The 14778-nt window shown below is 42.0% G+C and overlaps 1 protein-coding gene across 4 annotated transcripts in view; it reads right to left on the reverse strand.

Moving 5' to 3' along the window:
* The window catches only part of LOC121883564 (acid-sensing ion channel 2), a 409332-nt gene extending 396939 nt beyond the window's left edge, over nucleotides 1-12393 (reverse strand). For 2 of the 4 annotated variants that reach the window (XM_042391878.1, XM_042391875.1), the window contains exons 1-2: nucleotides 12353-12393; nucleotides 8056-8677 (exon numbers count right to left, since the gene is read on the reverse strand). In XM_042391878.1, the coding sequence (XP_042247812.1) occupies nucleotides 8056-8631 (576 nt within the window). In that variant the 5' untranslated portion in view covers nucleotides 8632-8677; nucleotides 12353-12393. Of the gene's footprint in view, nucleotides 1-8055; nucleotides 8678-9436; nucleotides 9522-9640; nucleotides 9771-12352 lie in introns of those variants that run through there. The other 2 variants (XM_042391877.1, XM_042391876.1) reach the window with 2 other exon arrangements.
* Nucleotides 12394-14778: the final 2385 nt, after the last annotated feature.

Consider the following 14778-nt stretch of genomic DNA (forward strand, 5'->3'; position numbering starts at 1 on the left):
AGTGATTAATACAGTACATCCACTAAACCCTAATGTGATGCATTGGGCTTTCAAATGTTGAGAAATGAATCTGAATGTGATAAAATGCAGTCAGTGAGATGGAGTGGCTGGAGGGGGTTGGGGGGGCAGATTAGAAAGCACACAATCCTCCCTGATGGGTCACTGACGGTAGTCTCGTGCTGCTCTGCTGGCAAGAGCGAGGAGATTCTAGCCACACAATAATCAACCAGTGAAGTGGTAAGGCCACAGGTTGTGTGTAATGGCTAATTACTGTTGCTGTAAACAGCCAGAACCATTACATTTGCGGTGCTGTTCCAACAAGGCTCTGGTCAGAGGAATAGACGAGTGGCTAATTAGTGTCTGTGTGATACGGAGCTCAGGGTCTGGCTGATATCAGGTTGCATATTAAGGCTCAGAGTGTGATAGGGTCCTCCCTGCCCTGCAGTGCTCCGGGGGTATTTATATATATATATATATATAATTGAAGCATGGAGCGAGTGCAGGCCAGGCGCATTGAGCTGATTCACTCTGGCAGACACTGATGTGGCTTGTCAGTGTGATCAATCAGCATTTAATCATGGTTGTAATCGCAGCCGGCAAAACAAACACAGGCAAAGCGGGGAGGGGGAGGGGGGGAGTCCATTCATTCACGTATGTAGCACACATGACCTACAGCTCATAATGACATCATTACTCCCACTTATCTCCAAATTAAGAGCGTCGTTTTCTCCGGGAAATATTCGGCTGAGTTGGTTAGCCGCCCCCACACCCTGAGGCGTCTCGTCTCGTGATCAGTTTAGGAAGCAGTTAGTAGATGATGGTTTAAACAATTGAGACAATCATTAAATACACTCACCGGCCACTTCGTTAGGAACACCTGTGCAATCTAATGCAGCAGCTCTGCCATAAATTCTACACTCATGAGGCTGATACATTTCCAGGTTTTGTTGACATATGTACTGAAAAGTGTTCCTAATATTCTGCTTCTCTCGTGTATGTTAACGAGGTGGGCAAAATATTAGGAACACCATTCAATATAATGCACTCCAGTACAGAATCACCACCCACTATGACCTCAATAATAAACATAAAGTAGAATTATCACCTTTCTGACAATGTCAACCAAAACTGAAAATGTATAAGCCTCATAAAAGTAGAATTTATGGCAGAGTCTGCCATATTGGATTGCATTAGATTGCACAGCTGTTCCTAACGAAGTGGTTGATATGTGAAATAATTCATCTGCTCTTTTTCTCTGAAGGTAATATTTTTATTTCATATTTATTTTTTATTATCTTAGCAGAGGTGGTCTTGGCTTCGGGTGAATCGGCTCACCTCCGCCGTAAAACAATTCAGGGAACAAACATGAAAAGAATATTAACACATCGTGATTGGACAAACTTTAGGGGCTGGTTGTCAAGCATGACGAGAATGAAACCACAGCAGCGAGTATCAAAAACTGTCAAAAAACAAACAATCAAACCTTCATGAATTTTAAGAGTTGCAGGGTTTTGTTTTTGATTAGATGCACCTGCTAATAAAGACTTTCTGGTCTGCAAGAACTTTGCAGTAACTGTACAAGTACTGAGAGTAGAGCCATTTGTTGCAGAAAGCACGGACAGAATCGCAGACTTTGATAATAAAAATGGAATCAACACAGAATATCGTGGATATTTGCCAAAACGAGGAGGCAATTTATAAAAAATCTGGCTTAAACTGAACGAACAGAAATAAACCAGAGAATCTCTTGCGTTTTGGTGTCATTTATAGTCGTGATGCTTCTGTCCTCTGCTGTCTGGGACGGAGTTACATCAAGGGCGAGGCTCAGCTCCTCCAAACACACACACACACACAAACAAACACACACCTGTCTCAAAAAAGATGCAGAAAAAACAAGTCTATGTATTTGTAGCTTTTAAGCTGGATTACTGCACTTCCTTATAATCAGGCTGCCCCGACAAGTCTCTAAAGACCCTCCATCTGGTCCAGAACGCAGATGCAGGTGTACTTTCACAAAAACTAGGAAAAGAGATCATATTTCTCCCGTTTTAGCTTCTCTACACAAGCATCCTGTAAAACCAAGAGTAGAATTTAAAATCCTTCTTCCTCACCTACAAAGCCCTTAATGGTCGGGCACCATTGTATCTTAAAGAGCTCATAGTTACCCCAGTAGAACACTGTGCTCCCAGTATACAGGCTTACTTGTGGATCCTAGGCCTCCTGTGGAACCGTCTTCCAGTTTGGGTTCAGGAGGCAGAAACCTTCTTTATGTTTAAGAGTTGAGCTAAAAACTTTCCTTTTTGATAAAGCTTATAGTTATGGACCAGCTCTTAAGTTATGCTGCTATAGGCCTAAACTACCAGGGGACTTCCCATGATGCTCCTCTCTCCTCCTTTCTCTCTCCATCTGTACGCATTCATGCCCCATTAATGCATGTCACTAACTCGGCATCTTCCCTGGAGTTTTGTGCTTTCTCGTCTTGTAGGTGACCTTCGGTTGCGGGAGGCCTGCTGCCCCCGTGGTCCCACTTGACGCCCACTGCCACTACTATCATTATAACTCTATATTTCTATTATTATTGTTATTGTTGTTATTATTGTTGCTTCTGTGTCTCTCTCTCTCCTCTCTCTCGCTCCCTCTTTCACTCTCAACCGGTCAAGGCAGATGGCCGCCCACCTAGAGCCTAGATGTGCTCGAGGTTTCTTCCCGTTAAAGGGGAGGTTTTCCTTATCGCCGTCGCCAAGTGCTGCTCACGGGGGGGAATGTTGAGTCTCTGTAGATTAAAGAGTACAGTCTAGACCTGCTCTATGGTAAAAGTGCCATAGTGACATAACTTCTGTTGTGATTTGACGCTATATAAATAAAACTGACTTGACATTTTCTCTTTGTGGAACAGACTATGTAATAACGTCTCTATTTCTGAACTATTTCAAATTTCTGCCCTGCAACTCATTTTGTTAGTATCATTAACTTGAATGACAGAATTTTGTAAAATCATACACAACAATAAAGCCAGTACAATAATAATGCAATCCCATCATCGTAATACGATACTCGTTAAAGATGATAAACAATAAAAATCAGTCCAGTCCTCCCACAAATGCAGTTTTCTGTTTTGGACACACATTTGTGGATGAGGACTGAATCCGATTTCCTGGATTTCTCTCTCCAGCACCACAGCCTGCAAAACTGATCCACAGTAACACTAACTGGGATGGAGATGTACTCTGACCACTCAGCATCCTCGCAGAGATGCTGGTTTGGGCAAAAAAAAAAAAAAAAAAAAACTCTGAAAGAGGGTGAAAGCAGGCTTTTGTATTGTTCACCAGCTCTGCTCGGATGGGAGGATGCTGTGTTTTGGCTCGGGATATGCCCTCCCCTTTTTTTTTGGCATCCTTGAAAAACAAGTGTACCAAAGTGCTTATTTAGGAAGAATCATGTCAGGCAGGTTGCAGACACGCTCATGTATAAACATAAAAATTAAACGCGATGAGCCGTCTGCACGTTTGGAAATAAAAATGCTATCTGACAACTACTATGTGAGGTGACACATTATACATGCATATAGATGGAAATGTTGCACGCTGATGCCGTCCCCCCCCCCCCCCCCGTTTGTGCGGCGCTCTGCTCCACTTCCATCTGTCACATCACACTGACTCCCGTGTTCCTGCAATCCTCCCTACGGTCATTCATCACAATGTCACTCAAACGCTGACTCGGGTCCCTGGAGTGTCATGGTAATGCCGTCCCCCTCTGTGTGTGTGTGTGTGTGTGTGTGTGTGTGTACTCATATTTTGGTGTGTGTGTGTGTGACTAAATGCGTGTGTGTCTATGTGCATTCATGCATGCTGGTTTTCTATTTTTGGAGGGGGGGGGGGGGGGGGGGGCGTGGCGGTGGTGGTGTTTTTTTTTTTTTCAGAAGGCGCCGGAGATATGAAGGTGTGTCGCTGTAGTGACAAGAGAGAGAGAGAGAGAAGAGACGGAGAGCGAGTCGACAACAGAGAGGAGTGGAGGAGAAGTCAGGAGGAGCTCGGCAGTAGCAACAGGCAGAGGGCAAAGAGGATGACAGTGCCTTCTAGTAGCCTCTCTGTCAACATGATTATCTTTGAACCCAGCTTGACGTCAAAGGCGTGTCACACAACATGCAAGATGGTTACTAAGGGGAGTCAAGTGGAGACTCGCTAGGCAGGCATAGGAAGGCAGTGACAGAGCCGTGCTAGCTTTGCGTTAACTCCCCGAAGATTCGACGACATGAAATTATGAAAATCACATGTTCTGGCGGCAGATACTAAGCAAAGGGGGGGGGGAATGCTCACTTGTAGCTTCGCTGCAGCTCACTGCAATATGGATCAGAGCTCCAAGGGAAGCATCAGTCTGCAGGCATGAATAGAAAATCACTACAGCCGACGTTTGATCCACCATTGTTGTTTCCCAATTAGTGTCTGTGCATTGAGTGTCTCTCAGGATGAAACAAGACGATATCAATCCTACAGTAACGGATACGGACCTAGAAGCTTTAATGTCTTACGTTATGTACATCTGAGGTGTGATAATGCCGTTGATGTGCTCTGTTAATGACATCAGAGTCGACTCTGTACAAAATGAAAAGCTCATCAAAGCGCATTAGATCCCAGAGGCAGCTCTACTACAGTGCTGTTTGCATTGTACATGCATCACTGGTCATTTTTAAGGCTGACAAGAACTAAAAAAAAAAAAAAAAAAAAAAAAAAAAAAGAAGAACATCTCGTTATTACAGATCTGTATCAGCTCCAAACTGTGTTGTACATTTAAAAAGACAGTCAGGCTGCTACAGTAGTTAGGCCACTGTCCGTTACATCACCCTGTGTCACGTATATGATGACTCTGCTCTATAAAGAGAGGGAATAAGAGGAGAGCTTTCAATGTGGTTTTTTCCAGCTGTTCCAGTCAGCCATTGGTTTCACTTCTTTTCTTTTGTGCAAATATGAAAATCTATTGACAGAATCTTGAAACTCGCTTGAGCAGGTTCGCTCTTTTTAGCAGCAAAGTACAAAACATTCAGGTAACGTTAGCGAGCGTTTAGCCGACGCTATTGTCTCAGACAGATTATAGCAGCTGTAGATAGTTAACGGGGAGCAGTTTAGGTCTCGGGTAGCACTAGTAAATTATATGAAGTCTTCTGTGCTTCCAGAGCGAGCTGTGTGAAATCTGATAAATTGCCTCAAGTGATGTCACTTGAGTCCACATCAGCTGGGGCTGAAGACTACAAGTTTGAAATAATAATAAATAAATCTGCAGATATGTAGTTAGAAAGAAGTGAGGCTACCATTCCTCTGTTACCTGCTCCTCATCTCTGCTTGAGGCTACCACCAAGTGTTGGCAGCTGAATTGCATTGTGGGTAATGTGGGCACTACATTTTGACAAGGAAGTAGAATGAGTGAAACAAAAAAGATGATATCTATGGTTCTGCTACATCGATTTTAATCCTTTTTTTTTTGTTTCTGCACTTATTGGAGTGCAATGCTAAATGAGCGGAGAATTCTTTAATATACGTACGATAACTTGACAACAGGACAAAATTTAACTTTCGGCTGGTTAATGTGCCAGTGTTTGTACTGCCAGAGACTGTCTGTGAGAGAATAGAAACATCCTTCTGTAACATCACACGGAAACCTGAACTGGACTGCGTGTTTCGTGTTTAATTCAACAACAAAAGCTGCGTGTCGACACTTCTCAGCTTAAACAATCCAGCTAACAACTTCTCATCAGTTTCAGAAGTCATAATCTCCCAGTAATCTCCCAGTAATCTCCCAGTTAAAATCAGGGTTCAAACACATTTCTATGACTTTTCCATGATTATTAAGTAATTTTCCAAAAGTTTTCAAGGCCTTGAAAATGCTATTTTTACAATTCCATGACTCCTCCAGGTTTTTCATGATCGTGTGAACCCTGTAAAATGTCATGCATATCATAGTGATATTTGAACAGTTGTGAATCAGGGCCTCTGGTGTTTGGATCCAGTCACTCATGAAAAATAAGGTGTAAAAAAAGTTACAACAAAGTGTCAACGCTGCTCATTTCATGTTCAGGTTATTAAACATAATCAGACCTTTATACCTTCACCTTAAAACTGTCAGCCAACAAAGTGATTACGGATCTAAATTGAATCTTTGAGGTTTAGTTATTTGTCACTCGCTGACAGCTAAAGTGAATTTGATTCGATCAGGGATTTGAAGAGTTTAAAAAAATACTGATTAGCAGATTGGATGCTGGATTCAGATTCATTAAAATGTCATCGAACCGCAACCCTGTTCATAGTCACGTTCTTATTATTATGAGGTAAGGCAGTGCAGACTTTTGAAAATCAATCTGCACTTAAACTGCATTACCAGGCTATAATAGTGCCAGACCAACAAAAATAATGTGTTGATGTTTACTGTGATAAATTACACGACTCAAGAGTCTGCCAAAATGCTTGAATAATGGAACACCAGAAAAAAATAAATACATCCAAAACTCTGCAAAAAACCCCTAAGTAACAATGATTTGTGGTTCATGAGGTAAACTTTACAGATGCTGCGGTATGGTCCTTTAAAAACACAACGACAAAAATCCTTCACAATGCCGTCTAAAAGGCATCTCGGAAGATCTTGACCGGCCTTATCAGCAGATAAACGAGATTGTGCAATTAGAGCTTCAGTACTCCCTTTTCTAACATTCACATAAGCAGCGTGCTTGTCAGTTTCTCACTGATGGACTTAATTAACAATCAGTCGGAGGGAGTCTGAGTATGCAACGAGCTCTGCTGCTGCTGCTGCTGCTAGGATTATCACTGGTTCAAGAAAACAAGATCATATAACGCCAAATTTCAGCCTCCCTGCATCGGCTTCCCCGTTCGTTTTCACATTGATTTTAAAATTTTACTGTTTTGACCTTCAAGGCTTTACATGGCCAGACTCCTTAATATATCAAAGATCTATTAACCCCTTGTGTGCCTGAACGCCTGCTTAGATCAGCTGATAGTGGATTTCTGGTCGTTTCACAGAGCGTGACTGAGGGCGATCAGGCTTTTGCAGTCCGGGGCCCCCAAACTCTCATATCTGCGTGAATTTCATTTTTTGCATTTATATTTTATTATTATTGTCTTATTGTGTCTTATCTTCTCGTGAGGCACTCTGCAACATTGTTAAAAAAGTGCTATATACACAAAGTTTTTTATTTTTATTATTATTATTATTAAGCGGGTGTTTAGAATATTGTGTTTTGGACACAAAAATTTGACTTCTCTCTGAAGTAAAATAAAGTTTCAGTGTTTTTTGGTTTGACATGAGTCACTGCATTTCACTAACATAGCACCAGCTAGCTTTAATCTATGTCCTCAGGTTTTACAAGCACAGTATTGACACACAACAACAAGACAGCATGCTGTTACGCTCCATAGTAGCTAAATTCCAGGGAGACAATTGACACCAGCAACAATCATTATAATACATACATTTTAGCTGTTTGTTTCCTGCTCTGACAGTTCAGCAGGTACAAAAATGTCCTTTGAATGTTCTGATTTGTTGTAAAAAAAAGAAAATAATTGTAAAAAAAAGACGGGATTTCAGTGAATTTGCTATTCACTATGACCCAAGACTAACCAATTACTTTCCTTCAGTGACTAAAATGCTGTATAGACCTGTTGCAGTACTGTATGTGCCAGTAAGCACAATGCTATTATGTGAAGGCTGAAGACAACAACAAGGCAACAGCAGAGAATATATTTGCAGAATAAAGCTTGTGAGCCAACCTGTGCAGCCAAACACAAAAGTCCCAAGGAGAAAACACAGCAGGAGACTCCCAGCATAGCAGCGTGGGAGGAAAAGAGCAGCTATCAGCATACATCAAGTCATTTTACTGGCAGAAAAAAAAAAAAGAAAAAGAAAATCATCTCTGGAAAACTTGCAAGAGTCAGGACACGCAACCAAAAACACCTCAGAGTCCTCTGTGAGCTGGGAGGCTGCAGAGAAGCTCTGACCCTAACTGATCCCAGACCACAGCTGACATTTAAAAGCAGACATGAGAGGACTCACGGTTTTGAAGTCGCTGTGGCTGCACTCTTGGCCTTGGTAGCGGCAGTAGAGCATCATCTCTTTCAGGTCGTGCCCGACTCTTTCGATGAACTCCTTCATGCTGAACGCCTTGGGCCTGTAGGCGGTGAAGTTGGCTTTTTCCTGCAGGAAAGCCAGCACGTCGGGTTCGGCCAAGTGCGGCTGGGGGATTGTCAGATGCACATCCAGCAGGGCCAGCAGCTCTCCGGCGTGGTACAGGTCGTTACGCGTGAGGCGGCTGAAGCGGTAAGCGTTTAGGTTACAAATGGTTACTGCTGGGAAGACTAAGCTGCTCGACACCACGGCGTCCAAGCTGGTCACATGAGGGTAGGAGAGGAAATAGGCCAGGCGCTCGGCGCTCTCCAGGGCCAACAGTCCCAGGCAGGCGAGCAGAGCCGCGGCCCAGAGCAAGCGGCGTGCACTGGGCTGACCGTAAGGGAAGACGAAGCGCAGGCCGTGCAGCGTGCTGGTGTGAGCGAAGGCCTGCCAGGAGGTTGGGCGCAGGCTGGAGCTCTCCTGGCTCCCTTGACTGCCACAGCTCTCCTTTAGATCCATCATCAGCCCTCCAGCTCCTCAGCCAGGGAGCCCCCTGCTGCACTCACACCTGCGCAGACGGACAGGAAACATCAATAAATACCTTGGATTCAAATCCCATAATCATACAGACGGACAAAGAAAGAGAGAAGAAAGGAGGCACAAAAGAACAAAAGATAAAGACAAAAAAAAAAGTGGAAGAAATGAAACAGAGACATGCAGCGAACACTGATAGGAAAACATGAGAAAACAACAAATTTAAAGCCAAACAGCAACTGACAAAGAGGAAGTACACATGAGATGGAAAAGAGCTCCACAGCCCAAATAACTACTCCAGAGAGAAAGAGGAGAAAGATGCTCCCTCGGGGCATCCCTCTCGTCTCCACCTCCACTCTCAATCACTCCCTTGAGCTGAGAGTTACTGTGGCTGCCAACCCGCCTGTGGCTGCTACTACACCCCCGCACACACCACACACACTCTACCCAAATCCAAAACTAGCCCCCCCACCCTCCTCCTCCTCCTCCTGCCACGACCCCACTCCCTCCCATCCTCTGTCACCCCCTGTGACTGCTCGATTTCATTGACAAGAATCCCAGAGGTAAGTCCTCTGTGATACCCGGAGCGAAAGGTGAGAGTCACTTAAGCTGCAAGCCAATCAAAGCTGCCTCTGTGTATTTAACGTCCCGACTCATATCCATTCAAAAACACACACGCGATAACTCTCTCGTGCATGAGTGCGCACGCAGATTCACACACACACACACACACATCCAGGCTTCTCAGGATCTCCTGCCCCCCCCCCCCCCAACTAATGACAAGCCTAAGCACCTCTCTTGTTCAGCCTAGCGAGAAGACATCCAGCCGGCGCGAGTGTGTGTGAGTCTGAGAGCGCACGTGTGTGTTAGTGCGTGTGTGTGTGTGTGTGTGTGTGTGAGAAAGAGAGAGAGAGAGAGAGACAGTGAAAGAGAGAGAGAGAGAGAGAGGAAGAGGGAGAGCCGTTGATGATCAAAGCCGCTGGTTAGTCTTGCTTGCCGATCCAAACTCCTCCCGTTTTCCTCTGGCCAGATACATCCGCTTTCCCTCCTCTTCCCAGCTCATCTGTGGCGGCGGCGAACAACAGCGGAGCCGGGAGAGACAGGAGGCGCACACACCAACACACATGCTGGCACAGAGAGAGAGAGAGGGAGAGAGAGAGAGAGGGAGAGAGAGAGAGAGAGAGAGAGCGAGAGAAGGAAGGAGGGGGGAGAGAGGAGGGAAGATGACACTCTCCTCGCTTGCTCTCTCTCCTCAGCAAAGTCTCTTATTGAATATGTTTGCTCCCTCCTCCTCCTCCTCCTCCTCCTCCTCCTCCTCCTCTTCCTCCAACACCACTACCTTTGCTCTCATTTGTCTCTCAGCCTTTCATATTTCCACATCTCGTCACCACAAACAAGAGTGATGGATGGATGCAAAACGGGAGGCTGTCGGGAGAGACAGATAGTAGAGAGGAAAACAGTGGTGGTTGGTTGGTTTGTCGGAGGCGGGGTGGGGGCTTTTGGGGAGTGGGGGGGTTGTATGTCACGGGAAGTGAAGCAGAAGTGGAGACGGAGGAGTAGGGATGAGGACAAAAATAAGATGGGGAAAACTAAAAAAAGAGCGAGCAAGGAAGTGCGGTCACACGGGCTGCACGGCGATGTCACACGGAGGAAAGTAATTCAGACGCATAACTTCACACATGTGCACAGGAGAGAGACGCAGACCGAAAGGGGAATAATAAGTAAAAACAGAGCGTGTCTGTCATACATAACGAAACGCTGGAATTATGAGCTTGTATATGTTATTTATGACATTTTATACTTGAGAGTAGCAGAGTGTTTTTCAATCAAGAGGCGGTCAGAGAGAGAGAGAGAGAGAGAGAGAGAGAGAGAGAGAGAGAGAAAACAGCCGGTATGTGAAGAGATACAAGGAGACAGGAGGAGGGAGGTGGTGAGAGAAAATAAAAGAAAGGGTGTGAGAGTGTTAAAAGGTGGAAAGAGGAATATAAAACAGCTTCTGTGTGTATTTGGATTGACTAGAAGGAGGCAGGTTGTCAAAATGATATGTGATGATAAATCAGTCTTATTCATTTCATTAATTCCAGCTGAGAGAAAAGTTGAAAGCTTGTTGAACTGGATTATGAAAGAAACAAAACCAAACAATACTGGATGTTTGAGGTTGATACCAATATTAATGTCTGGGAGCTAAAAAAAAAACATATCAGCAAATGTACAATAGCCAATAGAATATTCAATATTAAATAGCTGTGAGAAAGACATTTTACAGAACTTAACACTAACTAACAGATAACAAAGAGGGCTCTAAAGTTCACTGGAAATTAAACAACACAAATATATTCACTATTTATTATTATGAGTAATTACAATAATGTACTATAATTAGTAATATATAAAAAATGCAGCTTGTAGAACTATGATGAAGTATACTGAGCTAGATCTTTGAACAATTTTGATTGATCTTCTTGTATTAATTCATCCTTTATTCACCAGTACTCTTATATTTCTGTCTACTGGTGCTACAGGGAAGCTTTTTCCAACCATCAATTATGTCAACAAATTCAACTCTAAGGCTGCAACTAACAATTATTTGCATTATTGACGAATCTGTTGATTATTTTCTCGATTAATCGATGAAGAAGAAGATGATGAAGTTGTTTGGTCTGTGTAAATGTCAGACAAATGTCCACAACCCAAAGATATTCAGTTTACTGTCATATAGAGGATTAAAGAAATCAGATGATTCACATTTGAGAAGCTGGAATCTGAGAATTTGGACTTTTTTTTATAGTTGACAATTGCTATTTAATAACATTTCATCCACATATTACTCTTGTAAGGTATTTTTACAAGACAATGTAACAACCTTCTTGTAACATTCACAAGGGAGGCAAAATATTAGGAACAGTTTCACTAAACTTATACATTTTCAGGTTTTGTTGACGTTGTCAGAGAGGTAATAATTCTACTTTATGTTTATTATTGAGGTCATAGTGGGTGGTGGTGGTGCTGTACTGCATTATATTGAAAAGTGTTCCTAATATTTTGCCATGCACTTTATTAAGAACACCTGTGAGATCTAATGCAATCCAATACAACAGCTCTGCCATAAATTCTGCTTTTACGAAGCTTGTACATTTACATGAGGAGGGTGAGTGTATAATTACAGTCACCTATACCATAAATTAAGTGATTAAAACTAACCCCACATTAACAGCCAGTCATAAAAATATGCCTTAATATTGCTGGGATAAAGCTCCTTACTGTTACACAACTGCCTCTACTTCAAACATGTAAATAGGATAAAGCCTAATAACATGGGGATGAAATATTATTTAATAGCAACAACTGAATGGACAGTAACGTAAATAATATCAGCAATTAAAACTTCCTCCATCTGAGCCCCTGCTACGTCACTGTGTGCACCTCACCTGTATGCTAACTTTCAGACAGCTATCTTTAGCTCTAGCACATAAATACTTATGTAAATACTTGTTTGTCGAGAAATTTACAAATGCAGCGATAACTGTGTATTATAAGGATAAAAGTTTATTCGCTTCACAGCTGTCCGAAAATAATAATAAAGGACCAGCGTGTAAAATTTAGTGGCATGTAGCGGAACAGACTTGACAGAAATGGAATATAATATCCATAAGTATGTTTTAATTAGTGTATAATCACCTGAAAATAAGAATTGTTGTGTTTTTGTTACCTTAAAATGAGCCATTTATATCTACATAGGGAGTGGGTCCTTTTCCACGGAGCCCGCCATCTTGCACCGCCATGTTTCTACAGTAGCCCAGGATGGACAAACCAAACACTGGCTCTAGACAGGGCCTTTCGCGTTTTTCGCCAGTTTCGCGGCCGCCGTAGGTTCTCTTACAGGATTGGAGAGGAAGGGGAGGTAAATGCCAATAAATCCTACGCACTGGTCCTTCTTTGTAGCTCCATCTTGAACTTCATGTTCTTTTGAAGCAGGCTGGCATCGCCGGGAGCTTATCAGTTTCTTTACTCCATCTCAGCATTATCCTCCAAATTAATTAATCTTTCCTGTTTGAATACTAATGTTGTGTTGGAAATAACTATTAAAGGACCGTTAAACAACAGATAAGTGACAGTGTATGTGCTTGTATCCAACACAGCTCTAACCTACCAATTAAGCTGCTAAAGTAAAACCAGTGAAAAAATGCATTAAATGACATGCAGCCTTATTGATGTCATTGAATGCAAGAAAAGTATGAAAATAGGAAATAAGATAAATAAATAAATACATCTGACAAAACAAATTTACATAAATTGTGATACACAATGAGTAAAGAGATACAATATGTAATTTTACCATGAGAGTCAGAATTTGGAAGAATGTATTTATAGTGTGAAACACATGTAAAATCATTAAATTAATTAATTTATTGCTTCCACTGAATAGGTTTTGTATTTCCAAATCTTCTGAATAAGTGTTTTTCATAGTTGGGCTCATATTTATCTTTATTATGTAATGTCATCAATGCAACACTCTCTAGTGTAATGTAAAAAACCCCCCAAAAAACCCATATTATTGTTAAATGAGAGCTACAATGTGTGTCAATGTGATCTGTGGCAGTTAAAAGCTCTGTAACTCACCAGACATATGAGTCACATTTACATGACCTTTCCCAATAAAATCTGGAATGGCAATCCAGTACTAACAATACTGAAATCGAATTTAGTGATTGTAGTTTGCATTCACATCAAGCAGACTTTACCCTTGTTGTATTCTTATATGTAACATAAGAGGTTGTGTTCTGTGCATATTGGGGATTCAGTACATCACATTGCACTTGCAGACCAACTTCAGCAATGTGCGACAACACAGAATTCCTAATTAAAAGTAAAGAATGGCTGAAGTTGGGAGGTAAAGTACTTTATTTCTATCACTCTGTCAAATACACACTGCCAGTCGATCACACACTCTTTCTCCCAAATGAAATTTGCTGTGGTCTCAGACAGCTGCACGGTTTGCTGGTTTCTTAACAACTTAATTAAGCAAATCACCCCCTTTTTCCACTGAGGTAATGAGCGTAGTTTTACGGGGATTAAACAGTCTCCGGGGTTGAAAATAAGGCTTTATGCTTTAGCAATCTTATCTGCCTTCATCCATCCAGCCAACTTTACTTCCACAGGATTAATAAAGGCGGGGGCCTTGTTAGCCTTACCATATTCTTCTCTTTTTAATTTGCAAGGTATTAATGCTAAAAAGCTTAGTGCAACAATCTGGAATATTCAACAGAGTCTGAGTTCATCCTTTCTGTCGCTGGGTAAAGGCATTTTTCCCTTCCTGACTTGGATTAACATTGACAGCTGATAATTGTTTATACAGTTTAGAGGTGCCACCGCAAAAACAGAAGAGCGCTTAAAGACACTTCTTAGTAAGTTCACCAGAACATTTTTAGTGCTCCTTGTCACAGATTCTCCAAGTCTTTGAAATCTACCGGAGGGATGAACATCATTCTTACAAAACATATCCCCTTCTTTGGTATTTTGAAGACTGGAACACGTTGTTAAACATGCTGGAAAAAAAACTTACCATAGATGTTCAGTTGTGTTGCGATCTGGTGAATGTGAAGGCCACAGCTTACAGTATGAGTCACATCATTTTCATATTCATCAAATCCTTCAGTGACCCCTTGTACCCTGTATAGAAGCAACTGCATTTATGTTTCCTCGCTCATTTATTCAGATTTTTCCTTTAATGTGTCATCCATCTCTAGTGCACTCTATGTAAATATATGTATATGTACAGTATCCAATGCATTACAGAAACAGCTCCAATGCAATACTTCAGTCTAAGATTTTTCACTGTTTTCATCATGTTTCTTTTTAAGGTTTATTCTTGACCTTTGAACAGCAGCTGTGAAAACGGCCTCGCTTCAAAGTTCATTTAGTACTTTTTCTGGAGCTTTCAATCATATCACGTAGATGGAGTTTCCTCAGTTGTCATGATGAAATTTTAAGTGATTCTTCAAGCACTTTTACACAGGACTTCTCGTCTACGTTCGCCTAAAAGTTAAAGTTCATTCTTGACCTCGGAGACAGACGCTGCGTTCACGTCAAATCCTTGAAACCATAATTGAAAAGCAGCTAAGTCAGAGAAAACGT

This window comes from Thunnus maccoyii, chromosome 18 (assembly GCF_910596095.1).
Source record: "Thunnus maccoyii chromosome 18, fThuMac1.1, whole genome shotgun sequence".
NCBI lineage: Eukaryota > Metazoa > Chordata > Actinopteri > Scombriformes > Scombridae > Thunnus > Thunnus maccoyii.